Here is a 27,185-nt window from a genome sequence, read left to right on the forward strand (position 1 = left end):
TGGGGCTGTGGTTCATAAGTAGGAACCAGGTGAGGAGGGAGCCCGCTGTTTATCTCGGTGACAAGAGAGGCAAGGTCACCCAAATTGAATGTGGAGTGAGAGGGTGGAAGCTGGCAGAGGGCCGGCGGTGAATTGGATACAGATCTAACCAGCAGAGAAGCCAAGTGAACCGCAGTCCTGGCTGCGTGCCAGGTTTCTTGCTGGAGTCCAGCGTGCTTCCGCCGCGCTCACCCTTGACATTTTTCATCCGAGGGCGGACCTTGGTCTATTTAATGACCTCAGTTTTGTTTACATGTTTTGTTTACAAATTGATTTTACTCAGAGATGCAAAGAAAGGGTTTAGCCAAAAACATGGACCCTTTAGGAAATCTTTTTAAGAAAGATAGCACTCAACATAAAAATTAGGAGATGTAAATAAGCGAAAAGGAGAAATGTTCGCAGTGCTCCGCTCTGAAAGGAGGAACATGCGCACTGCTCCGCTCTGAAGAGAAGGGAGGGAGTTTATGAGCTAGAAACACAGGTGGAGGTTTTGGCTCCACGGCAACAGTGGTGGGGTTGATGAGTACCAATTACTGCCTCTTTACCACATTGCAGGTACATGGCTGCCGACCTGTGTGTCATTTCGGTTAAACCTTTCAACAGCTGCGTTTTACCACAACTAGCCATTATCTGTTCCTTATAGACGAGGAAGCTGAAGTTGACCTCGCTCAAGGTCACACAAACAAAAAGATAAAGCAGATGTGGGGCTGGATCCAGCTCTACCAGCACCTGACCTCAAGCATTCAACTGCTGCCAAGGAAAAGCGTTGGTGTGTGACATTCCTAGTCCAGTCTCGGCCACCGGCATGCCCGGGGAATTCATTGTTCTTAAACTGCACTCTGAGCAAAACAAGCCTTATTTAAAACGATCCATCACTGAATTATAGTTAACATAATTAACTATATGTTTAAGCCACACATCGAAAGTGTATAGGTTGGCACACTTTTTCTTTTTACTTTTTCTTTTGGTTTTTGAAACAGTCTCATACAAGCCTGACAACCTGAGTTCCATCCCTAGGTCTCACTTGGTGGAAGGAGAGAACCAACTGTCACAAATTTTCCTTTGACCTCCACGGAGGTGCTCGGCAGGCATGCAAGTTCCCCACCCCAGTCAACGAAGCTACTTGGGAGGAAGTGTGGGCCCATCATTTCTCCTTCCTGCATTTCCCCCAGGCAACCACACGTTGGCTGTCACCTCACATAAGATCTACTTGCAAAAATTTTATATACACAGTACATTTACTTATTTACTTATTTATTTATTTTGGCTGGCCTGTTTGACCCTGCACAGTTATTCTGAGATTCCTTTTTGAAGGTATATGTATTTACTCATTCCCTTTGTGGCTTAGCGATACTCTGTTTCATAGTTGTCAAGCCATTTACTTGGCCATTCAGCTGCTATGAACTTAGGTCATTTTCAGTTTTTGTCTGTCGTTAGGAATCGTTATGAATGCCAGTGTTCTTGTTCTGTTTAATGGACATATGCTTCTGTTTCTTTGGATTGATACCTGGAGTGGGTTAGTTAGTGGGTCTTACCATCAGTGTTGAACTTGTTAAGAAATTGCCAGTGCTTCTCCAGGGTATTGGTGTCATGTTATAATTCTGCAGCAGTGTTGTGGTAGTCTGGGTCCTACACATTCTCATCAGCATTTGTGGTCTTCGTTTCTTTTGAGACCAGATGTATTGGTTGCTTTTCTGTTGCTGTGATAAAACACTATGACCGAAAGAGCTTAAGGTAGAAAGAGTTTTATTTGGCCTTACAGTTCCAGAAAGAGAGTTCCGTTTTGGAGGCGCGGCAGTAGTCGGCTGAAACAGGAAGCTGGCTGTTCACATCTTGTCACATAGGCAGCTGGGAGAAGCTTTAAACACTCCCCAGTAATGTACTTCCTCTAAAAGCCCGCACTTCCTAAAAGTTCTAGAACCTCTCCAAACAGTATCACCAAACAGGGACCCAACATTCAAATACCTGAGTCTCTGGCACTGTTTCTCATTTAAATTGCTATCCAGAGTCTCACAGTGTAGTCCAGGCTGACTTCAAGTTCATGAGCTTGTCTCAGCATCCTAAATGCTAGGAATACAAGTGTAATGGTTGGTATTTAGAATATCTGAGGTGCGGTCTGGCTCTGTTAGCTCTCTGGGCCGCCCGCCATGTTCCTGCACTAAAAGCCGGGGTGCTACAGCTAGACCCTTGAGATGCCAGCATGGCAGCTGGCTCTGCCAATCCACCATGCTGCCTCCACAAAGCTTGGCTGAGCCCCATATAATATCTGCCATGCTCACGGTACCCAGTAGAATGAAGACTCTTAAAACTTAAAGATTATCCAATGGATTTACATATTTGGAAATGCTCAATTAACAAGATGCCCACATAATTAGAATTGTTACCCAATATCTAACCTTTAGATATAAATTGTTACCCAGGACTGCTTTCCGACTCATGGTTCCGTCTTCCTCCATGGTTGCTAGCTCTCCCTTTCTCTTTCTCCTCCCCCTCCTTTTCTTTCCAACTCCTCACTCTGCCTACCTCTTCTACTGCCCAATCACCGAGCTCCACTGCAAATACAATGTAGCAGAAAAATATCCTGCTACAGGTGTGTGCCACATGTTCAACTTAACTTCGTCCATTTTAACACCTATGCATCTATGGAGTAATTCATAGTTCCTATAACAGTTGTGTGGCCTGACTACCAAGCAGTAAAAAGAGGAGAAAGGTAAACTGGTTAATCCTGGCCCTTGAATAGTAATTTAGAGTCCTGTTATAGTTTCCTTTATGTGCCAAGTACTTTTCAGATATACTGTGTATAAAGACCCAGCACCAATCCTGTCAGCCTCAGTTCCATTTTCCAAAGGCTGAAAGAAATGAGGGGCTTTCATTGGGCTCCACGGTTAGAACAAAGCGAAGACTTGAACTTAGATTCATCTTTTCCAAAGATACTGAATTACGGCTCCCATGGATGGTCTGTATCATATAGTTCAGCAACTTCCTTCAACATGAAAAATGAGCCGGGCATGATGGCGCATGCCTTTAATCCTAGCACTCAGGAGAAAGAAGCAGGCAGATCTCTGTGAGTTTGAAGCTAACCTGGTCTATAAAGTGAGTCCTGGAGGAGAGGAAGAAGAAGAAGAAGAGGATAAGGAAGAAGAGGAGGAGGAAGAACAGGAAGAAGATCCCCATTGCCTAGTGTTGTCCTTTGTCCTAAATTTGGAATACCGAACTGAAATCTTCCAAACAACCCTATAAGCAATCAGACAGCGGACAGTTTATTTTGAATATAAATACTCTGGAGTCACCATGTGACATCTCCAAGCAGAAAGCCTGGGTAGATAATTCGTCTGGGTCAAGGCCATTGACACCACTTACTGGTCATGAGCCCAGTTAGTAGGAAATACAGTTACTCTCATTCTGTGGGGGCAGCGTCTGCTATAGACGCTCCCTTCCTTTCCGAGTGTATTTGAGTTTTAGACCTGGCAGTCACAGGTTAGACACAGTGTTGTACTGGTTTTTTTTTTTTTTTTTCTTTTTTTTTTCTGAGTTATCACCTTTGCTGTGCACACAGAGTTTCCTCTCCCTGTCTGATTTTGAGATTTAACTTTGTGCATGAAAAACACAGGCTGTTCAATCTGCCTTGATAGTAGAGTGGACTGGTCAGTTTACTCTCTGAGCGCCAGTTTGCTCAGCTATGAGATGGCAGTGTCCAGCCTACTTCACAGAGATTGGTCCAAGTGGGGAGGGGTTAATAGAATTGTGGATGTGCTCAATAAAAGTGAAGTATTTTTATGTCTGTTATACAGATAAGGGTGTTATACAGATAAGGGGGAAAAGCTTTCGAGGTGACACATAAATTGGTCAGGGTTACACAGGGAGTTAGAAACAGTAGGAGAACTCCATCTTAAAACACTCAAGTTCCATGTTGTCTGGCTTCTTGCTAATCTAAGCCCCTATCTGATTCTGTCTCCACGAGGCTACAGAGAAACTGTCAAAGAAAAAACGGAGCCCAGAGAAAGCAATTAACAGCATTCAGAAGTCCAGTGTTGCGGAAGCACTGCTTATAGTTTGAAAAATAATAGGAAAAAGCAGTGATCACCCATAATCTAACTCCAGACACATTATGCCATACTTTATCTCAATCATCTCATGTTATTTTAAAATAGAACTCTGTTTTTACATGGCTTATAATCGTACTACAAATACCTGCTTCATTGTTTCCACTGTGGATAATTGGTTGTGCATAATTTCGTCTTTTTATGAACATCAGCTTACTTCCCCGTACCCATACACGAGGAGAGCCATGTCTTTCCGTCTTGTTTTACTACTGATAAAGTGTGGTCATGCATAATTTCATGGCACTCTTGTGGCTGGAGTCCCCTGAAATAGAATCACTGAGTTGACAGATAACTACTTAAAGTTGTAGGTTTTTTTTTTTAAAGTCTGGCTGACTGGGGGATAATTTATGTAGTGTGGCATTCACTCTCTATAAGCATGTACATAGACATTCAGAAGGTGAGAAACAACAGAGCAAAAATCAGAACCTACCAGAATCCTGGCAGCTTTTCTATGGCCTCTTCTTATCCCAGCTCCTGTCCCATGACCAGCTTGTCCTGGTGTAGCTGTGAGGGAGCACCAGCTCCCAGATGTGGGGACTTCTTTGCTATGTTCCTTTCCTGTCTTTCTGCCAAAGCTTCCTTTTCTGCTTCCTCCCTCCCTGTTTCTTCTGTTTCCTCAAAGTGTGTTCTCCTCATCCTTCCAGAGAAGGCCTTTCTCCACCTCAGCTCTCTTCCTCCTCTACATTCCCAGCCTCCTCCTTCTCCTCATTCTTGGAGAGGATCATCTGTGCACTGTGTGGAAGCATCACCTCTCAATAAAAAGCCTATTAGCAAAAGGCAGGAAATAGAAGATGAGACATCCGGCAGAGAGAAAGAGAGGATTCTGGGAAAGAGTCAGAGGCAGGAAGATTCTCCCTGGACTTTGAGGGAGAAGAACGAACGCATGAAACTGAGGAGAGGTAACTAGCCTTATGCAGACTTAGACTAGTTTAAACAGGATAATTAAGTTATGAGGAACCAGCCAAAGCTTATGGCATTTATTTATAAAAAAGTCTCAGGGTTGTTATTTCCAGAACAGGGGTGCAGGTGGAAAAACCTGAGTCTACACATCTCTTATGTTCCTTCTCTTCCTCCTCTCCCTCCTCCTCCCCTCCTCCTCCGCATCATAGTCATCCTTCTGTCATCCTCCTCCTCCTCCCTCCTCTTACATTCTCTCTCTCCTCCTCCCCTTCTCTTCCTCCTCCTCCTCCCCTCCCTGGATTCCATTAATATTGTATTTGCCTCATTAACACCGTCACGGTATGTTGAAGCTGCTGTTTTTATTTAAACTGAGTATCTTTAAAAGCTGGAATAAGCCTTTGGTAGATATGCGACCTTCCAAGGGATCTGGCGCACCACCGCAGAGGAGCAGCTGCTTATTGGACAAAAGTTACATGACTACAAAACTGACTCCTCTTAGGGGAGCGCTCCCGCCCACAGCAGGCCTTCTGTCTTCTCTGGCGTTTTGTTGAGTTCCCCACCCCCACCTCCGCTTTTGACTTTATGAGATGTCTCTGTACCCACGCCGTTATTGAAGGGAGTGAGACAGCATCGTAGCTGTTCAGTTGGTGAGAGAGAGAGGGTGGTACCTTAGCTCCTCATCTGCCATTGAGAGAACAATAACTTCTAGCCTTTATGATGTATGAACCCCGCCTCCGCGAGTTTTATATCTAACGTGTGTAGCTAGCCCTTGGCAATGTCTAAGCCTCTCTATAGTCACCAGCATATTTCAGGATGCCCTCTCACCAGCGGTAAAAGAGTGGCCACACATTCCGGGCCCAGATGATAATTGCTGAACGTTTCTGGGTAATGCTGTGGTTATAGTGGCTGGATGTGAGCAGTCCAGAGCTCCCCCTGTCATGCACTGTACTTAGCTTAGCCTCAGTCTGGATAATCCTGTGAGGTGAAACGAGTCCCCTGCAGTGAAACAGTAAGGGAGAGAGAACTCATCTGCTGTACTTTTGACACTGAAGTGATTTTGGTAAGGATTGGAGAATCCACACCTACTGGGAGAGGTGGCAGTTCTTACCAGATCCTCAAAAGGGAGCGCCATTCAAATGGGAGAGCCAGGGACATTTGGATGCTTCACTGGATGGTTCCTGTCTAACAGGGCCTCAAGTGTTTAACCATCATCTTGTATGGTCTTAGCCAGTGGTGTGATAAAGGCGTTGGGGCGGGCACAGGCTTGTTCTGGAGCCTGAAAGGGAATCTTCCAGAGATGTAGCCCTTGGATGAAGCCAGAGGAGACCCAAGGAAGAGGATGATGCCAGTGGGTGTCTAGGCACATGGGCCTGTGTGGGCAGAGCTTCTCATCTGTGCCACTGTGGCTTGGTTTAGGTGAGAGGCCACACTGCTGTGGGAAGGACACACCTCTGACTCAGATTTGGAGCCCTGCAGACAACAGGGGTCTTATATGATGCCCTGGGCAGGTTTGTACAGGAAGGCCATACCACTTTCATTCTTCCCCCACCCCCCTTCCCCCTTCTCCTATCTTTCAGGAGAAGATCGGATGGCGAAAAGATGCACTGCATTTGCTGGTATTCACAACGGATGACGTGCCCCACATCGCACTAGATGGAAAACTGGGTGGCCTGGTCCAGCCACACGATGGCCAGTGTCACCTGAATGAAGCCAATGAATACACTGCATCCAACCAGATGGTGAGTTCTGGGAGGGCTCCCCTAATCTTTCCCTGTAACCACGCCCACCCGTTCCCTGTAACCACGCCCACCCGTTCCCGGAAAACTTCCTTGGCCTTGTACTTGCTGATGTTCTGCTCCATTCTAAGGATCCGGTTTTATTCATTATTTTGTCTTCTCTCGCTAAGTTTTAGAACCTCCTTGCTAACTAATTCTTGTTAGGGATTTCTGTAGCTGGTTCATCTCCACACCACTGTAAAATCTCACGCCCTAAGGGAGCTATCCCATTGGAGGAAGGGGTGACCTGGGAGCCAAGTGTTTCCAGTGGAGAGGTGATCTGAGCAGCATGGAGCCTGCTTTCCTGAAGGGGTCACAACTGAGATAGAGTTAGAGGCTACCCAGCCTAGCAAGTACCAAGATCCTGCCACATTATTTATGCAGGCTTTTCAAGAAATGTATACCTTCTTCTTCCCCAAATCTATTTTAATATCAAGCTAGAGAGGAGTTCGTTCCAGTTTTCTTTGCAGGACAAGCCCATTTTCTCCAGCTTCAGGGGGTGATCATCTAGCTTTCCAGATTATCCAGGAGTAATAGAGTCTCAAGAAAGAACTTCTAACTATATGTCCAGCAGCCATCCCTGTAATCTCAGTACCAACCACTGTTAAATTGCCTCCTGTCTTTCCTTTCTCACTTGGCTATCCACTTCCCCCATCACAGCCTGATTCCAGAGAGCAGTGGCCTCCTTTGCTTGTTGTGAGCCATGAGTGGGACCTGCAGACATTGGTTACCTGACTGCTGGGCACAGGAAAAGGAATACAGGGCAAGGAACAGGCATAGGGAAGGGATACTAGCTAATAGGTGTTGGTGGCAGATGGTAGAAGGTGGGGCTGTTCTTCCTGGAGCCACAACTATCTCCATTCCACCTGAAAGGATGGAGAGGGATACAGATCATACCTAGAGATGCTAGGACAGGCCTTTCCATTGATTATCACTTCCTATAGCCTCTTAGTTCAGGAGCTGCCAATAGACTTGGTTATTGGACCCTTGGTTGACAAGCAACCAAGAGAAAGATGTTTCCAGGTTCTGCACGTCTGCAGATCACATATCAGTGTTGCAGCTGGTTGGAACAGTCACACTCTTGACTTTTGCCTTGGCCTTAGGACTATCCTTCGCTTGCCTTGCTTGGGGAGAAGCTGGCAGAGAACAATATCAACCTCATCTTTGCAGTGACGAAGAACCACTATATGCTCTACAAGGTACTCCTGTGTGTGTGTGTGTGGGGGGGGTAGTGGTGGCCTTATCTCCACTCACTCTGACCTAAAGCAAGTTGGAGATTAGAGTGGGAGTGGGCGGGGTCAACGGAGCACGGCTCCGAAGTAATAAGGAAACTCTCGAGTGTTCATGTGGTCATGAACATCCTCACCGGAAGTTTTGAACTATGTTATTTAACTTAATTTAGAGAAATACCTCAAAAATATTATGAATCGTCATTTTCAGAAGATGGATGGAGACATAGGGGCCCAGTCGAGAAGGAAAACATGAAATAATTCTGTCCAAAGAAAACTGAGGCGTTGGGCAGCCTGTTGTTGGCTACTGCTATACACAACTAACTCAGTCTTACAGCTGTCTGCCTCCCTGCGAAGGGTGGGAGACAAGGAGTGGTCCAGCACGGTAGGTCTCCCAAAAATCAGTCAGTGACTGAGTGAAGAGAGTGAAGGGCTTGTTCCATCCAACAAGTCTTTTCCTAGATTGTCCTTTGGGCCACCATCGTGACAATCACAGTGAGTTGCAAGTGGCACTCACAAGCTCCTTGGAGAGTAAGAGGAAGACATTCAATCTAATCTCCGGCCTTTATGTGATGCTCTCACATGTGCACACACAGACACATACACTCAACCTCTTTGGCTGTGGAAGAGCTCGTGTGAGCTAAGCACAAACCCAGCTCACCCCTGATGCTGTCTAAACATTGTGAGCATATAGGGGATGCTGCCAGGAATCCCTTAATTAGCCTCCAAAGAACTTTTGTCTGATCGTGTCTCAAAGGCCCCTGCTTTACGAGTTATGAAAATTTCACAGTGTCTTCCTGAGTCATGAATCCTCTCTGAGCCTGAGTCTATTTTAGATGATAAAATGGAAAGACACTTACTTTTTGTTTGGTGCAAGATTGTTGGTTGAAGTTTGTCCATTACAAACCACATTCCTAGAAGGATTAAGTGCAGAAGCCGTATTGGGCTTTGTTTCCTCCTTGGCTTCAGCCTCCTTCCTCAGAATGGGGAGACCTGTACAGCCTGAGAGTGACAGGGACTCTGTCCTGTTCTCAGAGCCACTCTCAGGAGCAAAGGGCTTTGTCCCAGGGCCTTACATACAGGTATCAAAAGGTCTTTAGAATGACACCCTTTGTATGTTAGCTCCATACCGAGAAAGCCGGCTGTCCTCAGATGCTTGGGGGAGCAATCCTCTGCGCTCCTGTAGAACATGCTGAGTCATCTGGAAATGAGACTGTGAATTACCAGGAGTGATGGTGAGAGGATCGTGTCCTTAGAGGGTGGATGGTCACTTGCTGTCAGCCATGCACTCCCTTCCACAGCCCCCTGAGTGTACTTCTCACACCACTTTTATTTTTTTTTTTTTTTTTTTTTTTTTTTTTTTTTTTATTTCTTTTTTTTTTTTTTTTTTTTTTTTTTTGCCTCTCCCATGGCACCTTCTCCAGCATGTGTCTGGAAGAGCAGCAGAGCATAGAACTGCTCCTTATCCACAGTACACTCTTGACTCTGACAGGATGGAAGGTGTCTTAGTGAGGGTTGCTATTGCTGAGATGAAACACCATGACCAAAAGTGATTTGGGGAGGAAAGGGTTTATTTGGCTTACACTTCCACATGGCTGTTCATCACTAAAGGAAGTCAGGGTGGGAACTCAAACAGGGCAGGAACCTGGAGGCAGGAGCTGATGCAGAGGCCATGGAGGGGTGCTGCTTACTGGCTTGCTCCTCATGGTTTGCTCAGCCTGTTTTCTTATGGAACCCAGGACTACTAGCCAGGGATGGCTCCACCCACAGTGGGCTGGTCTCTCTCCATTAATCACTAATTAATGCTCTACAGGTTGCGTACAGTCCAATCTTATGGAGGCATTTTCTCAATTGAGGTGACTCTAACATATGTCAAGTTGATATAAAATTAACCCTCTCAGAAGGCAAAACAGTCTTACTTTTTTGTTGTTGTTGTTTTGTGTTTTTCAAGAATTTTACAGCCCTGATCCCTGGAACCACTGTGGAGATTTTGCATGGAGATTCCAAAAATATTATTCAACTGATTATCAATGCGTACAGTGTAAGTCATTGGCTCTGACCCCCTGACTCCCCACCACTATCCCGCCCCTTCTGAAACACTGCTGCCTGGAGCTGATAGAGGTTTGCGTGGAGACTTAGCTCTACCTGCAACCTTTTTATTAGGGACCCCTAGCGTTTGAGGTATGGCCAAGTCCCCTGCTCAGTTTCTCCATGTCTCTGTGTCCTGTAGACTGAGAGTTGGGCATCAGGGAGAATTTCTGGCTGGTTGCCTCTCATCCCCTCTCATCAACTGTTGCAGTTTGGGCTCTTCACAAGTGATAGCTTACCTCGTTTCTCCTGTGAATTCCTGCTAAAGCCAGAATTTTCTCTTCTCTTTCTCTACACTATAGCCTTCTTTTCTATCTGGGTTGCTCCTTCCACCCCCAACCCTTGAGACAGGCTCTCTCTAACCCTGCTGTCCTGGAACTCACTGTGAGTTCAAGGCTTTTGGAGACGGCAGAGCTTAGGAGTGGCCTCCTCTGAGTTCTGTGAGGTGGGGTGAGGACTTCTTCCGGAGTAGCTGTCTCTCAACAGTTCCGTGCTCAGCCAGCTCCACCCTGCAGACCCCTGAGCTATCCAACACGTTTTCCCAGTCTAATTTAGGGATTCCTGGAGCAATAGCAGAGACCTGCAGTTGCTCAGGGAAACAGGATTCGCTCCAGTTTCTAATGCAGCCTAAAAAGATCATTTCTGCCACCCCCAACTTCTAAGGGGGTACCCCACTCCTCTCCTTGCTCCTTGCTGCTTGCTCCCCAGGTTCCCAGATTTTCATTAAAAAACAATATTAAATATACACACAACAAATTAGGATGAAGGAAAATGCCACAAATTGGACAAATACTTCTAAGCCATACACACAGGCAGGCTGCTCTTCGATTCCCAGCGTCTACATGGAGGCTTACAACCCTCTCTAATACAGTTCCAAAGGATCCAACACTTTCTTCTTAGCCTCCACGGGCACCAGAGCACATGGGCTGTGCCTGCTGGTGTTGGTTGACATTTTCATCGTTGCCTTGATTTGTGGTGGATTTCATGAGTCACACAACCATGATTACATGCAGGTCTTGATTTTGCACCTCCTGGATGCTAGCAGTGGATCTGTGGGGGTGGATACTGGAAGATTCTGGTCAGAGCCTATGTTACAGATGAAGTGGTTGTGGTCTTTGGCTCTGTCTGATTTGTATGTGTCTTTCATAATGCAGAATTGTCAGCTCTTAGGTTTATATCCTTTTTTAGCTGTGCCAAACTCACTCTCTGCCCAAGGGTGTTTGGCAGCATGGAGTCTCACACAGAGTACTGCAGAGGGAAGATGCTCTTACAGGGATCGACCCTGAGTCCGGGTACAGAAACATTATTCCATGCTTCTGAAGAGAGATGCTTAAGACAAAAAGCCCAGGGGCCTCTCATTAAAGTGGGAGAGGGCAGGACGGGCTGCAGACCACTAGAGTAGCAGTGGAGGGTGACATCAGAGCCCGCGGTGGGTTCTGCTCTAGCAGAGCACATGTTTCTCTTTTGGTTGTTGCCATAAAGTCTGCTCCAACCGCTCCCCTCCCCCCACAGCTGGGCCTACAGAAAGCAATTGCAGATGTGACCTAACGTGACACCGGGTCTGTAATAGAATAGCTCTTAGGGGGCTGGCATTCTTGACATTTCTAGGATGGGAGTAAGAAACCATCTTCAGGGACAGAGCTGGTTGCAATTGAGTAAGTTCACGCATTGCACATGAGTGTCCTCGTGCATAAGAACTGATTCTCGTGCCTTCGAACCTCTGATGTGTCTTGCACTTCATTCTCTTTTGTCAACAAATACATTTTAAGGGACTAAATGTGGCCAATATTGTATGACACATGGAAGCACAATGGACAAGCACGGCTCTGCCCTGCAGGAGCATGTGGTGTTTCAAGGGAGGCAGAACCTCGTAGCTGTGAGGTGGGGTGACCTGGTGATTCATACTTTTCCAAAGCCAGTGGATTCTGAGGAAAGGAACCTGTGGGTATGGGATCAGCATGAGCTCTGGAGACCTGCCTCAGCATCGGAGCCTTTGGGCTCAGCTATTGGTACCATAAATGAAGTCTGAGCTAAATCTTCATAATTTCTGCCATCTGAAACAGTAGAGGAAATTCTAATCCCAGACACTCTGTGGCAAGCACAAGGGAATCAGCTAGCCAGAACACAGCTAGGGGGTCTATGGTCCACGTAAAACATAGAGTATCTTTCTTCTTCTTTTCTTTCTTTCTTTCTTTTTTTTTTTTTTTTGTTTTTGTTTTTGTTTTTGTTTTTGTTTTTTTTTTTTCCATGTATGTGAGTATACTGTCACTCTCTTTAGACAGACTAGAAGAGGGCATCAGATCCCATTACAGATGGTTGTGAGCCACCATGTGGTTGCTGGGAATTGAACTCAGGATCTCTGGAAGAACAGTCAGTGCTCTTAACCACTGAGCCATCTCTCCAGGCCAAGCTCCTTTTCTTATTTTAAAGATTTTTAAATTTTAATGTAAGCCGGGCAGTGGTGGCGCATGCCTTTAATCCCAGCACTTAGGAGGCAGAGGCAGGTGGATTTCTGAGTTCAAGGCCAGCCTGGTCTACAGAGTGAGTCCAGGATAGCCAGGACTACACAGAGAAACCCTGTCTCGAAAAAAACAAACAACAACAACAAAAAAATTTAATTTGTTGGTGTGTGTGTGTGTGTGTGTGTGTGTGTGTGTATGGTGTGTTTGCCTACTTGTATGTCAGTGCACTGCGTGTTTGTCTGGTACCCTTGGAGAATAGGAGGGGGCATCAGATCCCCTGAAACTGGAATTGAAGATGGTCGTGAGCTGTTTTGTGGGTGCTGGGAACCAAACTCAGGTCCTCTGTGTATAAACTAAGGATTTCAGCACCAGATATATCAGCTGGTGGCGTGTACTCCAAGGCATGGTTGACGGGGAGGATTTCATTGTAGATACGAGGGAGAATACAGCCAGAGGCACCTGGAAGAGTCCAGAGCAGGGAGAGAAAGGTGTGAGTTAAACTGGGCCTTTGAGGGGGCAGGGGTGGGGCAAGAGGTAGGGTCAAGAAAGGAAGGTGAGAGAGAAGCCAAAACAGAGCACATGGCTGAAATGCCAGGGCTATATGGGAATGAGAAGCCAGAGAAGTTTAGGGTGGGGGTGGTGAGAAGAACTGAGAAAAGCCGCAGGGTTTCGTGACACCTAGGAAGCCTGGAAGCCAGCTTCTGATATCAAATTAACATATTTGGCAGGTTACTAGGTACCACAGATAGTCATTTGTCCTGAGTATCTTTGGATCTGACATTATAGGAAAGCAGCTAGTGCTCTTAACCACCGAGCTATCTTCCTCGACCCCTTTCCATACATTTTTATATATACAAATGTATGTGCATATGTATGTGTATGCATTTCCTCTGTATATGGGTGTCTAAATGTGAATGCATGTGTCAGTTCCCTTGGAGGCCAGAGGAAGGATTAGATTCCCTGGAGTTGGAGTTACCAGCAGTTTCGAATTGCCCAATGTGGGTGCTGGGGACCAGTTTGAGTCATCTTGAAGAGCAGCCAGGATTCTTAAGCACGGCTGTTCCTCCAGTCCCTGTTAGCTTTCTTCAATGATTTCATCTTCATCTGCCCAATCCCTTGAGCATAACTGTTATTCAAACAATAACAAAATTATACTTTTGTCCCTGTATTCATTCAACAAGACTTGGTGCTACTTCCTGGAGAGAGAAGGCATATATGTGGTCCTTAGGTTCGTGGTGCACTAACAAGGCAGATCTGTAAATAACTAATTACATTCAGTAGAAGAGTGTAGTGTGTGTTGAGTAGCACTTTTGTGACCTTTGGCCAATTACAGATGGCACTCTGAAGAGGAAGTGGTTGTCAGAGGGTTAGTATTTTTAGAGTCGTAGAAGCACTTCCACAGTTTGTTGCAGAGAGACCAGTTTTTGTGAAGTATTTTCTGCAAGCTGTGAATTTGTTGAGAAAACTGCATATTTCATGTATTCAAGCTTAGCACCACATGCCAGAGTTGGGGGGCTAGAGGAGGGAGTGGGAAATCTATAAAAGCTGCTGGTACTTTGCCATCTTGTTTATGAGGCGGCTTGGCTCAGTGTCTCTCAGAGTAAGCCCTGCTGTCTGTAAACCCTGCTGTCCGTGTTATAAGCAGATTTTTTTTTAAATGCTTGATAAAATATGATTTCTAAATAGTCAGAGTTACTTCATTTGGTCTCAGCTCCTAAAGCTTTATCTTTTATAGGGACTTTTGAGACAGCATTTTATTAAGTAGCCATGGCTGGTCTAGAACTTGCTATGGAGACCCACCTACCTGTGTCTCCTAAATGCTGGGATTAAAGGTGTGTGGTATCACACTTGGCTATTACTTAGAGGGTTTTTTATTCTGAGACAAGGTTTCTCTGTGTAGCCCTGGCTGTCCTAGAAATCAATCAGTAAGCCAGGCTGGCCTTGTACTCAGAGATTCCCCCTGCCTCTGCCTCCTGCCTCCTGCCTCCTGCCCCTCTGCCCCTCTGCCCCTCTGCCCCTCTGCCCCTCTGCCCCTCTGCCCCTCTGCCCCTCTGCCCCTCTGCCCCTCTGCCCCCTGCCCCCTCTGCCCCCTCTGCCCCTCTGCCTCCTTAGTGCTTGGATTAAAGGTGTGCACCACCACTGCCTGGCTTTTTATAGATTTTTTTTTAAAGGGCAGAATAGCTAGCTCCTCAGGGTTAGGTCTCCTGAACCCCTCCTCCATTTATGGCAGAGTTGCGTTACGATTTGCTGGAACTTGTACAGATTTTGTGCAGATAACCACAGTTGCCTCAAGTTCATGAGTGTGCTGGCCACGTCACATTCAAAAGACAACACTTTGTCACCATCTTCTTCCCCATCCCTTACATTCTTTCTGCTCCCTTGTCTGTCACATTCCCTGAGCCTTGAGGGTGTGGAAAGGTAATACAGATATCCCACTCAGGGCTAAGAACTAACTGTCGCTAATTTGCCACACTCTGAACAGTCATGGGTCTCTGCGTCATCTCCTGCCCCCTGCAGAAGCTTCTTGACCCAGGTTGAGCACAGACCTTATTTGTGGATAAGGCAGTATTGATGCATGACCATTTATTTAGCAAAACAACAATAGTATGTTCTCTACTCATTAAGGGTAGATTCTAAAAACCAAGAGGCATATAAAGGATTCCGTAAACCTTGTATAAACTAAGCATGCCTGAGTATTTAACACCCAGGTAAAAAGCAGATCATGACTGGGCTTGTTGCTTGTAATTTCAGCTCAGAAGCCTGAGACAAAAGGATTAGAGTTCAGGGTCAGCCTAGACTACAAAACAAGACCCTGTCTCAGAAACAAAAATACATAAAGAAAACACAGGCACAGAAGAACATTGTCAGCACAGGCAAGTCCCTTGTAGGCCTCCTTCTCTCGCTATCCCCCAAGGGCAACCATTAGTTCTGCCTGTTACTGAATTTCACACATGATGGCTTCTCGCTTAGTAGCAAGGATGCACACTGAGAGACACATCATCAGGGAGTTTTAGCATTGTGCAGACAAAGAGTATATGGCATGTTAACCTAGATGGTGTAATGTACTACATGTCTCGGCTATCTGCTGTTGCCTTTCTCTCCTAGGCTACAACCCTCTGAGTCTGGTACTATACTGAATACTGCAGGCAGTTGTAACAGTGGTGGCCATTGTATACCTGAATATATAGAAGGGTAGATTAACACCACTAAGTGATATGGGAACTTTATAGCTCTCATGATCTCATGGGACCAGAATATCTTTATTAGAGAATAAATAAATACAGTGTGTCTGGCTTTGAGCAATGTTATACTCTTCATGGTCACTTTACATGCTTGTGTTTGATACATTGTTGCTATTTTAGGTGTTCTGCTAGCTGGATATTCTGTGGTTTGCTTAAATCTATTGTACTATTGGCAGGCCTTTGGTTAGCTTCCAGATTCTTGCTCTTAACTTGCTGTAGACATTCTTGTCCCTGCCTCTTGGTAACCTGCACCTTCAGTTGTATATAATCCTCAGAGGAAACTCGGACTAAGATCAGCCTGAGTTTTAGAATACATTACTTATTGGTTTTCTAAAAGCCTGTATCAGCTTAGACCTTAGCTTCTCCCACATGCTGCTTTCTGTCTGTCTGTCTGTCTGTCTGTCTGTCTGTCTTTCTTTCTTTCTCTCCTTTTTTTTTCTGTGTTGACATATCATTTTTCCTTAGTTTTTGTGTCAGTGTCTTGAGCAGCTAGACCCCAGAGAAGAGTCTTGGATAATGTAGTTTTAGACTCATGGGATAACCTCCTCTAGTAAGGGGTGGATTTGAGCATGAAGAAAGGCCAGTTGGAACCTGGATGAACTATCTTTGCAGAATAGTAAGGAGCTAGCCTGGAGAGAAGGCAGGAGAAGAGACGTTGGGCAAAGGGCTGCTGTCCTGAGTGCCCGTGTGCCCCTGTGCCTGTGTGTACATGGATGGATAAACCCAAAGCCTGGAAACTACACAGCTAGATTTCAGTAATTATGTGCCTGAAACTGACGACGGGGTTGAGAGGTGGCTCTGAAGAGGTGAGCTGGAGACAGCAAAAGTCTTTTGAGGAAGATATATCATTTTGCACATAGACCATTACAAACCATTTCAAGCTCACAGAGGGAGGCCCAAGCTAGGTCTACCAAGATGGTGTGTGAGAAGCCTCCTGTCTCTAACTTGGCTTGAAGGCTCCGGAGGTTAGAAGAAACCATGGAGAACACCTCACTGTGGCTGTTTCTAAGTACTGTGGGCTTTATTTTCTCTCTTTGTTCAGAGCATCCGGGCTAAAGTGGAACTGTCAGTGTGGGATCAGCCAGAAGACCTTAATCTCTTCTTTACTGCTACCTGCCAAGATGGCGTATCCTACCCTGGTCAGAGGAAGTGTGAGGGTCTGAAGATCGGGGACACGGTAAGTGTTCACTCCTAGTTTATAAGAGTTCCTGTTCACTTGGGTAATTATTCTCCGAATTTGACAAATTTTATAGCTCCCTAGAGTCCTCTAGGAGCTTGTGCTCTGCCTTCTAGTCCAGTATCCTTCAAACGCTGCTGTGCATTTTGTATGCAAAGTCTTAGCAGGATCGGTTATGGATTCCAGCCCATAGACCCCTCCCCCTTCCCCAGTGACACTTGGTGCTTTAGCCATTATTGTTTTAGCTTGACAGGGATCCAGTCAGGTGGAAGAATATTGACAGGAATCCAGGGGACCTTCCATGCATCTCATCTTATTGGATGAGACTAAGGGGTCTCCCACAGCCATGGAGGGAACAGATGTCTGTCAGATAATGAGTGTAAATGATGTATGTAAGGGGGAAGATGTAAAGATGTGTAGGCATAAATGGGGCATGGTGGCACATGATAAGTCAGGGTAGGAAGATTGTTTCTGACACTAGTCTGACCTTCATAGGGGACCCTATCTTCTAAAAGATGTAGCAGTTATGCCAAACAAAAGACTGGAAAGGAAAGTACTGGGGAGTTTTTATGAGTAGTGACACCACTGTGTCCATGGTAACAGACTATAGATGGTGATTGGAGGATTGTCCACACACCTTCTGGAGGTCTGCTGTTAGAAGCAGACAGACTATAGAGACCATCCCAGTGTCATTTAAATTTTTTTCATTTATTTGTTTGTTTGCTTGTTTGTTTATTTTTAGGATTCATGTTTTATTATTACTTTATTAATTAATACCACTGTCTTCTTCCATCCCCTCCATTATTTATTTATTTTTAAAGATTTACTTATTTTTATGTGCATTGGTGTTTTGCCTATAGCATGTCTGTGTGAGGATATCAGCTCCTCTGGAACTGGAGTTACAGTTTCCAGCTGTCATGTGGGTGTTGGGAATTGAACCTGGGTCCTCTGGAAGAGCAGCCAATGCTCTTGACTGCTAAGCCATCTCTCCAGCCCCATGTTTTATCATTTTTAATTATGTTAAGTACATATACATGAGTGCGGGTACCTGCAGAGGCTCTGGCCCAGAGCTAGAGATATAGGGGGTAGTGAGCCACCTGACATGCGTGCTGGGAGTCGAACTCTTGTCCTCTGGAGGAGCAGTGCATGCTTTTAGCAACTGAGCCATCCATTTCTCCAGCCCCCTCCGGTGAGCTTTGGTGAACATTCCTTTCCTTAGAAAATAGAGTGAGGGAAAGCTTCCTTGCATGCTTCAGAGTATCTTCTGGGCACTACTGCCAGCTAAGGTGCAATAACCCAGCACTCCCCTGCCTCAGGAAGAGAGGCTTATGTCTAGCCCGAACATGCTCCCTCCTCTCTCTTCCTCCCTGTTTTCCTTCACCCACTTAACACCACACAAGGAACCGGTCCCACCTTTTCACAATCCTACCCTATCACCAAACGAGGCAGTTCCAATCCAGTCTGGAAGGTGAGACTGTAGGGAACCCTAATGACTAAGAAGCCAATGGTTCCCTCACACAGATTTCCCCAAATACATTTCTCTTTTACCAACTTGAAAAGGTCAGTTTGTCAGGAGAATCATCATAAACAGTCGTCTATGACAATTAACTCAGAAGGTGCTCAAAGAACAAAGTGATGCACTTGAAACTAAATTTGTACAAATAGAAGATAGTTTTGGTGCTTAAATTCCTGTGGACACAATAGAAATGGTGATACTCCCTACCTTCAGTGTATTGTATCAACTGTTTCTGGGACAGAAAGAGACTTTCAATAAAACTTGAAGTGATTTTTTTAAAAAAGATTTATTTTATATATATCAATACATTCTTGCTGTCTTCAGACACACCAAAAGAGGGCATTGGATCCCATTACAGATGGTTGTGAGCCACCATGTGGTTGCTGAGAATTGAACTCAGCACCTCTGAAAGAACAGTCAGTGCTCTTAACCACTGAGCCATCTCTCCAGCCCCTGTAGTGATTTCTTAATCAAGATGACTTAAGACAGAGGTCTTGTTGAAGTCGTGGAGTTTAAAAAGATAGTTGCAGCTGGTGAGATGGCTTAGGCTTGCTGCCAAGCCTGATGATGACCTGAGTTTGATCCCTGGAACCACATAGTGGAAGGAAAGAACTGGCTCCCACTCGCTGTCCTCAGACTCCACACAGGCGGTGCTGTGTGCACCCCATGCCCAAAGTAAGAAACAAATAAATGTAAGGACTAAGCGGAACAGGAAGTTCTGGAAGTGGCAGGAGGTAGGCAGCCATAAATAGAAAAAGAACACGTGAGCAGATTCTACAGATCTTATCTTCGTGGAATGTGTGGTGTGGTAGGTAGCACTGGGCATCATTGGCAGATCTGTGAACATGCTTCCTACAAGGGATGGTTTGACAGAGGCTTGGACATATATTGTCTGCCTGTGTTTATATGCCATTGGCAGGCCTGTTTATCAACTACGGGAAGGTCACAGAGCTGGAGCAAACAGCCTATCTTATAAAACAGGAAGAAAGATAAGATTTAAAAATAGATTTTAAAACTAGGTTATGATTAATTAGTTAATTATAATTAGTACCTTATTTAGTTTAGAGTATTAATAGGATAAAGGGAATGTGCTCTGATAGTATTTTTGTTTGTTTGTTTACGATAGAATCTCATGTGCAGAGAGATTTCTGAGCTAACCTGGGCTACAGAGTGAGACAAAAAGGAAAAACCAAATGGCATGCTAAGGGTGGGTAAGATGGCTCAGAGAGTCAAAGCACTTGTTGCCACGCCTGATGGACCTGGGTCTCTTCTCATTGTGGAAGGAGAGAACCCGCTCTGCAAATTGTCTTGTGACCTGAGCATTGTGCCATGCCACAGGACCCTTACTCCACCACAATAGAGAAATGTAGTATAAACAGCTTATGCATCTTATATGGCGTGTCCACTGGGGCTGTGTTAGTAGAAGATCTTTGGAACCCCAGAGGTAATGGTACCACTCTTCTTGGGTCACATTGCTTGTAGTGGAGTGAAAGTGACAAGCAGATGTCACTATGAAAATGTTACCTTGAGACAGAAGGGATCTGAGGTCTGCTCACACTGCCTTCAGTAAATGTCGGGAAATTGCAAGAGTCTCACATTTGGGATCCTTTATGGAATACAGAGAAGATGCATTTCACCCCATGATGGACCAGAAACAGACTGGACAGCCAACATTTCTCTGTTCCTCTCTTAGTTTCCTGCGAGGAAGACATTGTTACCCGTGGGGCAGAACAGGGAATCTAATACAGAATTAATGAAATGAAAGCGCAGAGCTGAGACTTCCTGTTCTGTAGCACGCACCCGACACCACCTGGCACCCATGATTCCTTCTACCATACGCATTTCACAGGACAGAGATCCAGACAGTGTGGTGATGGACCAGCCTTCACCAGAGAGCAGTGCCTCTGTGTCCTTGTCATTGAGTTCACATAGCTGTAAACATTAGTAGAGCAAGAACAGTGTACTGCTGATGGACAGCCCGAAACTCTAGAACTGGAGTGGCCTGCCCAGGCTCACCCAGATTAGTCCTATTAATCACAGCCCGCTGTCACAGGGAGCCTTGTTAGCTACCTATATATATAGGAACTTACAGTATGCCCAGTTGGGGCTTTACTTCTAACTTCCTTTCTTTCTTCCTTTCTTTTCTTGCTTTTTTTTTTTTTTTTTTTTTAACATTTACTTATTTTATCTGTGTTGTGTGTGGGGGTCATATGACAACTTGCAAGAGTGGGTTCTGTTCCACTGTATGGGTCCCAAAAATTGAACTCAGGTCCTCAAGCTGAACAGCAAGCGTTTTTACCCATTGAGCCATCTAGCCAGCCCCTGGTTTCTGTCTCTTCCAGCAGCTTTGCAGTTAACTATATTTCTCCATGTTAATGCGTGGCCTCGGGACCTGGGGCTCAAAGAGGAGCCTGAGAAACTGGCCCCAGGTCCCGTTGCTGCTGGTGGGCAGCAGACAGCAGGACCCAAATCACTAACAGTGCCACAGCCCAGGCATTCTCTGTCGGCCCCAGGTACAGTGTAGTAAGAACTTCAGAGGCTTGGGGAGGAATCATTAAGATTTGTGCTCCAACTCAGTTGTGTACGGCTCTTATTTGGCTGGGAGAGCTTAGGAAATGTAATGTCTGGAAATCAGGAAAAAAAAAATCCTAAATGGAAACTTTCCTCAGCATTGAGAAATCTCTGTTGTATCGGGGTGATTTTTAGCACATTTGAAACAGTAACAAAGACGGTGTTTTCACCACCAATGTTGCCTTTGGCTGTCTTTGGGATCCACTGGCCATAGCCTTATGGAAATCACAGCAGGTCCTCAGGCAAGCCTCTCCGCTGGCCCTTTGTCTTCTCTGTGTCCCTGTATTGTCCCAATGTCCACGGGGCCACAGTCACATGGCCTCTCTGGCTAGAGCTGTGTGGGTTTTGTTGTCTGGATATGGATATCTGCACAGAGCCAGTCTTTCTGGGTTGGGTGTGTTACTGTCCACCAGGGTCGTACAGATCGTGAGATTAGGTCTTTCTAGACTGTCTGATTCTGGTTCAATGACATCAGAGGTCTGAAGATTAAGAATTTTAAGGGACTAGAGATTTGGGCTAAGGTTAAAGGTGTATATTGCTTTTGTAGAGGACCCAAGTTCCGTCCTTATCACCTATGTTGGGTGGCTTCCAACTGCCCATAACTCCTGCTCCCTGGGATCCAGTGCTATCTTCTGGACTCCAAGAGAACCTGCCTCACATGCACACAGCCACGCACAGATGCACACACATATATACACATAATTCAATTAATTAACTACTTTAGTGTTTTTCAGGGCAGGGTTTCTCTCTGTAGCCCTGGCTGCCTTGGAGCTTGCTTTGTAGACCAGGCTGGCCTCAAACTCAAGAGAGATTCACCTGCTTCTGTCTCCTGAGTGCTGGGCTAAAGGTGTGAGCCCCATGCCTGACTTACACATAAATCTTAAAAATAAATTTTAAAAATGTTAAGAGTTTAAGACAGCAATAATGAGTGTAAAACTAAGCTCAGAGTCTTCTGAATAGAAATCCAGGAAAACAGAGTGAGAGAGAGACAGAGAGATAGACACAGAGACACAGAGACAGACAGTGACAGACAGAGAGCCCTGTCCTGGCTAGTGGCCTCAATTCTTTTATACTGGGAGGTTCCTGCACTTCCTCCTGTTTGTGAGACAGGGGGGCACACTTTCAAACAACACCTGTGTGATGCTCCTAAGAGGCCGATGAAGGCTTGTACTCTCTCAAGAGTCTGAGTTTTGGCATCCAGGTGTGCTACTCCGTGCTTAACACAGGGATTCCCAACTTGCTGGTGACTGTGCTGAGATCTACTGTTTGGTAAATGTTTATGTGCTGGTGTTCTGCTCACCAGGCTGCAAAGATAAGGAAACAGTCACGGTAGATGGAGTGTTTATACAAGTAGATCTTCCCTGTAAGCAAGGAAGAAGGGTCTGGCAAAGAAGAGGACCAGGCTATTAGAGCTGAGACACAGGGACAGTGGAACCTCTCCTTGGTGGGAACCCTGGAGGATAAAAGGGTAGTTGAGAATTTGCTAAGGAGTGAAGAACACTGCCCTATTTGGCTGGGGAGAGAGGGGTCAGAGAGCTGCTGAGACTGATGGTTGTAGCATTGAGAGGAATAGGTTGGGGATTGAGGAACAATGGCTGGCCTACACTAATAGAACTCATGTACGTGTGTCAAACTTAAGGGCCTGGCCACTCCCTAGCTGTAGGTTCTTTTCTGGGTGTCACAAGTTAGAAAGGATGAGGAGCCTGTTAGGGGATGGTGACCAAAGGCTCTGGGTTAGAAAAACAGGCTGTCAGTGGGTACTTCAGGGGGCAACAGTGGATCCGGTTGAGACCAAGACAGCATTGGAACAGACAGATTAAGTAGATCTCACTTCTTGTAATAGCAGCTTCCTGTGTAGGTGAGGAAGAGAGGCAGGCACTGCCTTGTGATCCTTTCCAAACAGGTGGTTTTGTGACTAGAAGCAGGAGACTTGGCAGTAGGTGAAACAAGGATGTCCTGAAAGAGAAACCATCCTTAAATTGAAGCCCAAAGCCTTGATCCGGTGAGATTCTCTTCTCTAAGTTCTTAGGTGGTCCTCTAATGACCCTCACCCTGTCTATTCACCAGCAAGCCCGGCGGAGTTGACCTACACCCCAGGAGCTCCCGTTCTAAAGAACTAACTTTGACTAATCAGTATGCAAGTGGCTGGCTGTCCAGCTAGCATTAGTACTCCGCACAAAGGGCCCAGTGAGCCACTGTTAGAGCCTTCTCACGGCATACAGGCCACCACCCCACCCCACCCCCGCTCTTGTCCACTCCTCTGAGCCCTGGACTTTGTTTTATTAAGAGCTGAGTGGACTTGGCATCTGCAGAACCCCAGGGTTGGAGAGTTTGTATGGGGTCTGGGCAACTAACTCTGCCTTTGAAAGGGTGGGCTTCCATTGGAGAATCAGAATCATCCCAGTGAAGTTGAATCACTAGTCTGACCAGGATGGCTGCAGCATCTTCCTCTAGATGGAGTCTTGGAATGGGAACCTGGAAAGTCTCCAAGACCCAGGCAGCCCTCGGTATCAGTGCTTATCCTAAGACCTTAGCCACCAAGGGAGGGAAGCCAAGAAATTTCCAGTGCCTTCTAGCCTCTCTGGGTTTTTGCCAATCCAGTAGGAAACCGGGATTGTAACGGGGGATGGGGTGGTGAGCAAAACAGACCTACTTGCTGTCCCCTACGGACAGGCTTTTTATAGCATTCCTGTGTCCAGCAGGAGCCAAGAATCAGTGGCTGAAACAGACAGTGCCTCTCTCTGGTTATCAGACAGCGGACTGCAGGCCAGGCAGATAGCACCTCCACTGGATAGAAGCCCTGGGACCCTACTGGGAAGCCAAGCTCTCTTGACTTCTCAGCCAGGCAGACCGACAGTTTCTATGTCCCAGCTCCAACTCACAGGCTCCTAACAGCTCTTCTTATCCTGGCACATGTGGGCAGGGCTTTGTTTCTCTGTGTCTCCCCCTCTACCTTCCCTTTCCTTCATTCCTTGCTTTTTGACAAAGGGGGTCCTGCATGGGGAAGATTGTGTTCACTGGGGTCTCATAGCGGAGTGCCTTTGGCTCTTGCGGCAGGCCATTCCTTTGCAGTTTATTGCTTTTCCAATCTCCTGCTCTTCGTTTACCAGTCGTGGAAAGAGGCAGAAAGTAGCAGCTTCCTGTGGGTCACAGGGAAGGGACGGCATTAGGCACTCAAAGGCTCTGCTTCCCTGTGTTCTTCATGGCCCCACAGATAACTTTGAGGCTTAGCCTCAAACCCTGCTTGTGTGCAAGCTTAGCACATTCCCAGTCCAAGGCGGAGAATTTGGAGAAGTCTACAACCATCACTTTGGGGGTCATCACCATGCTGTCTCTGGATTGAGCCAGGCTGCCAGTTGTGTGTGGTGGTTTTTGTTTTTTTGTGCTTTTCTTTTCTTTCTTTCTTTCTTTCTTTCTTTCTTTTTTTTTTTTTTTTTTTTTTTTCTCTATTGAGAATGGGTTTTCTCTATGTAGCCTTGGCTGTGCTGGAACTTGCTATATAAATCAGGCTAGCCCCAAACTCACAGAGATCCACCTGCCTCTGCCTTCCAAGTGCTGAAATTAAAGGTGTACACACCACCTACCACCAACGCTTTCTACCCAGATCTTTACATGAACATCTGCTCTGTTCCCCTTTCTAGGAGGTGATATACTAGGAGAATGCAGGTCTGTTCTCAGTGAGCACAACCCCCACTTACTATATAAACAGACAAATTCACAGTCCCTCTGACGTCATTGACTCCCTTGAAGTGAGGACAGCTGTTAAAAGCTGTTAAAGATTGGCTTACAGGTCTGCCCAGTGCATTCTGAACCCCAGAATGATCTAAGGAGTCTTGAGAAATAAAGACATCACCCAGATATAAGAGACCACTTGGAGGAGTGGCCAGGCCTGTCTGCTAGAGGAAGGGGTCCCCACTTCCAGAGGGGTGCATCTCGGTGAGGTTCTGTCACCACTCACTTGCCTATCTGCATTTCTGTGGCTCGTTCTGAGGTACCTCTGCTGATCCCATCCCCCACACAGCTCCTTCCTCTGAGGAGGGAGAGGCAGAGTAGGTATGAAGTTATGTTCTGACTCCTGGAAGAATCAAAGCAAGCTTCCCTTCCCCTCCAGACTTGTGAGCAGCTGACAGACAAGGTAGTGTCACCTGCCACCCTGTTAGGTCTACCTTGCTGTCCCATTCCATGGCAGCCTATAAGAAACTCTAAAGTTAGAAACTCTTCCCTAAATCAACCAATCTTCCTTCCTTCCTACCTTTCCTTCCTCCCTTCTTCCCTCCTTTCCTTCTCTCCTTCCCTCCCTCCCTTCCTTCCAAGTGCCCCCTGTATGTGATAGTTATTCAGGCATTGAGTATTCCTTACAGCTTCAGAACTGTGAGCTGATTGGGCAAGATACATCTGTAAGAACCATCTTTGCATGGCACTGGGGCTGGAGCATGAGAGAGGACATTCAGGCGTCACCCTTCCCTTCTACAGAGAAGGAGACCTCTTTACTGTGGGTCAGGTGACTGTTCCTTGCCCCTGCACCTCATGCCAGGTGGTGGCACCATACCTCAGCATCATGCCTGGCATAGACAGTAAATGCTGGTTGAATGGATGACTTCTGAGATAGGTGGAGAGCTGTGTCCAGCAGTGGGGGTGGACAAGGATGGGATAGAAGCAGAGACAAATAGGAGAGCAGGAGCCATGTAAAGCTTACTCCTCGTGCATTTCTTCAGAGCCCCTCCCCTCAGGCTCTCAAAAAATGATGAGAATGGACAGTGAAGACCCATGCCTGGGGGGCTGGAGGGACAGCTCAGCAGTTAAGATCACTGGCTGCTCTTTCAGAGGACACAGGTTCAATTTCCAGCACCCACATGGCAGTTCACAACTGTAACTCTAGTTCCAGGGGATCTGACACCTTCACACAGACAGACAGGCTAAACACCAATGCACATGAAATAAAAACAAATAAACATTTTTTTAAAGAGACCCATGCCTAGCCTAGAGAGATGGGCCCACGGTAAGAGTACTGAGTGCTTTTCCAGAGGACCTGAGTTCAATTCCCAGCAACCATATGGTGGCTCACAACCATTTGTAATGGGATCCGATGCCTTCTTCTGGTGTGTCTGAAGACAACAGTGTTCTCACATAATGCCTAATTCCTATTGAATATTAGCATAACCAACTGCTCTTCTCCATAGAGTACCTGGGATTATTGGCTGTGTCTTCCTACCAGGGTTCCACCTGTATGCTGGACTACATAGTATTCATAAGGGTATATCTAGCCATGCCCCCCACTCCCCATAGATGGGATCCCTGGCTTGCTATGGCTATGACACCTCTTCTCCTTCTATCCCCAGGCAACCTTTGAAGTGTCTGTGGAGGCTCGGAGCTGCCCTGACCGACATACAGCGCAGTCTTTCACCTTGAGGCCTGTGGGCTTCCGGGACAGTCTGCAGGTAGAAGTCGCCTACAACTGCACATGTGGCTGTAGCACCGGGCTGGAGCCCAACAGTGCCAGGTGCAGTGGGAATGGAACATACATCTGCGGGCTGTGCGAGTGTGACCCCAGTTACCTGGGCACTAGGTGCGAGTGCCAGGAGGGAGAGAACCAGAGCGGGTATCAGAACCTGTGCCGGGAGGCGGAAGGCAAGCCTCTGTGCAGCGGACGAGGGGAATGTAGCTGCAACCAGTGCTCCTGTTTCGAGAGTGAGTTCGGGAGGATCTACGGGCCCTTCTGTGAGTGCGACAGCTTTTCCTGTGCCAGGAACAAGGGCGTCCTATGCTCAGGTAGGCCTCCTGCCACCACCTTTGTTCTGAGCCACACCCAAGCCTGGATATTATGTGGACCCAGATCCTGCTTTTCTCAGGATGGTGGGGGGACATGCCTGGGACTGTCCTGGGTGGGTGAAGACCAGGGACAAGACAAGCCCTGTCTGCCTGAGGCACAAGGGTGGGTGCCCTCGTGTGGAATATAAGCATCAAGTCTGAGGGAGTCTGCAGTGGGTCCGTTCTGGTGGGATTTGCCTGCACAGTGTACCCGATGGGTGGAAGCTGGCCATGAAGATGAAGCATGGGGTGGGGTAGGAGACATGTGAAAGACG

At 46.4% G+C, this 27,185-nt stretch overlaps 1 protein-coding gene across 2 annotated transcripts in view; it reads left to right on the forward strand.

Annotated features, from left to right (window-relative positions):
* Positions 1–27,185, forward strand: part of Itgb5 (integrin subunit beta 5) — a 111,831-nt gene that overhangs the window by 57,720 nt on the left and 26,926 nt on the right. For both annotated transcript variants that reach the window (XM_034514919.2, XM_034514918.2), the window contains exons 6-10: positions 6,620–6,781; positions 7,921–8,016; positions 9,998–10,087; positions 16,881–17,015; positions 26,442–26,871. In XM_034514919.2, the coding sequence (XP_034370810.1) occupies positions 6,620–6,781; positions 7,921–8,016; positions 9,998–10,087; positions 16,881–17,015; positions 26,442–26,871 (913 nt within the window). The remainder of the gene's footprint in view (positions 1–6,619; positions 6,782–7,920; positions 8,017–9,997; positions 10,088–16,880; positions 17,016–26,441; positions 26,872–27,185) is intronic.

This window comes from Arvicanthis niloticus, chromosome 12 (genome assembly GCF_011762505.2).
Source record: "Arvicanthis niloticus isolate mArvNil1 chromosome 12, mArvNil1.pat.X, whole genome shotgun sequence".
Lineage (NCBI taxonomy): Eukaryota > Metazoa > Chordata > Mammalia > Rodentia > Muridae > Arvicanthis > Arvicanthis niloticus.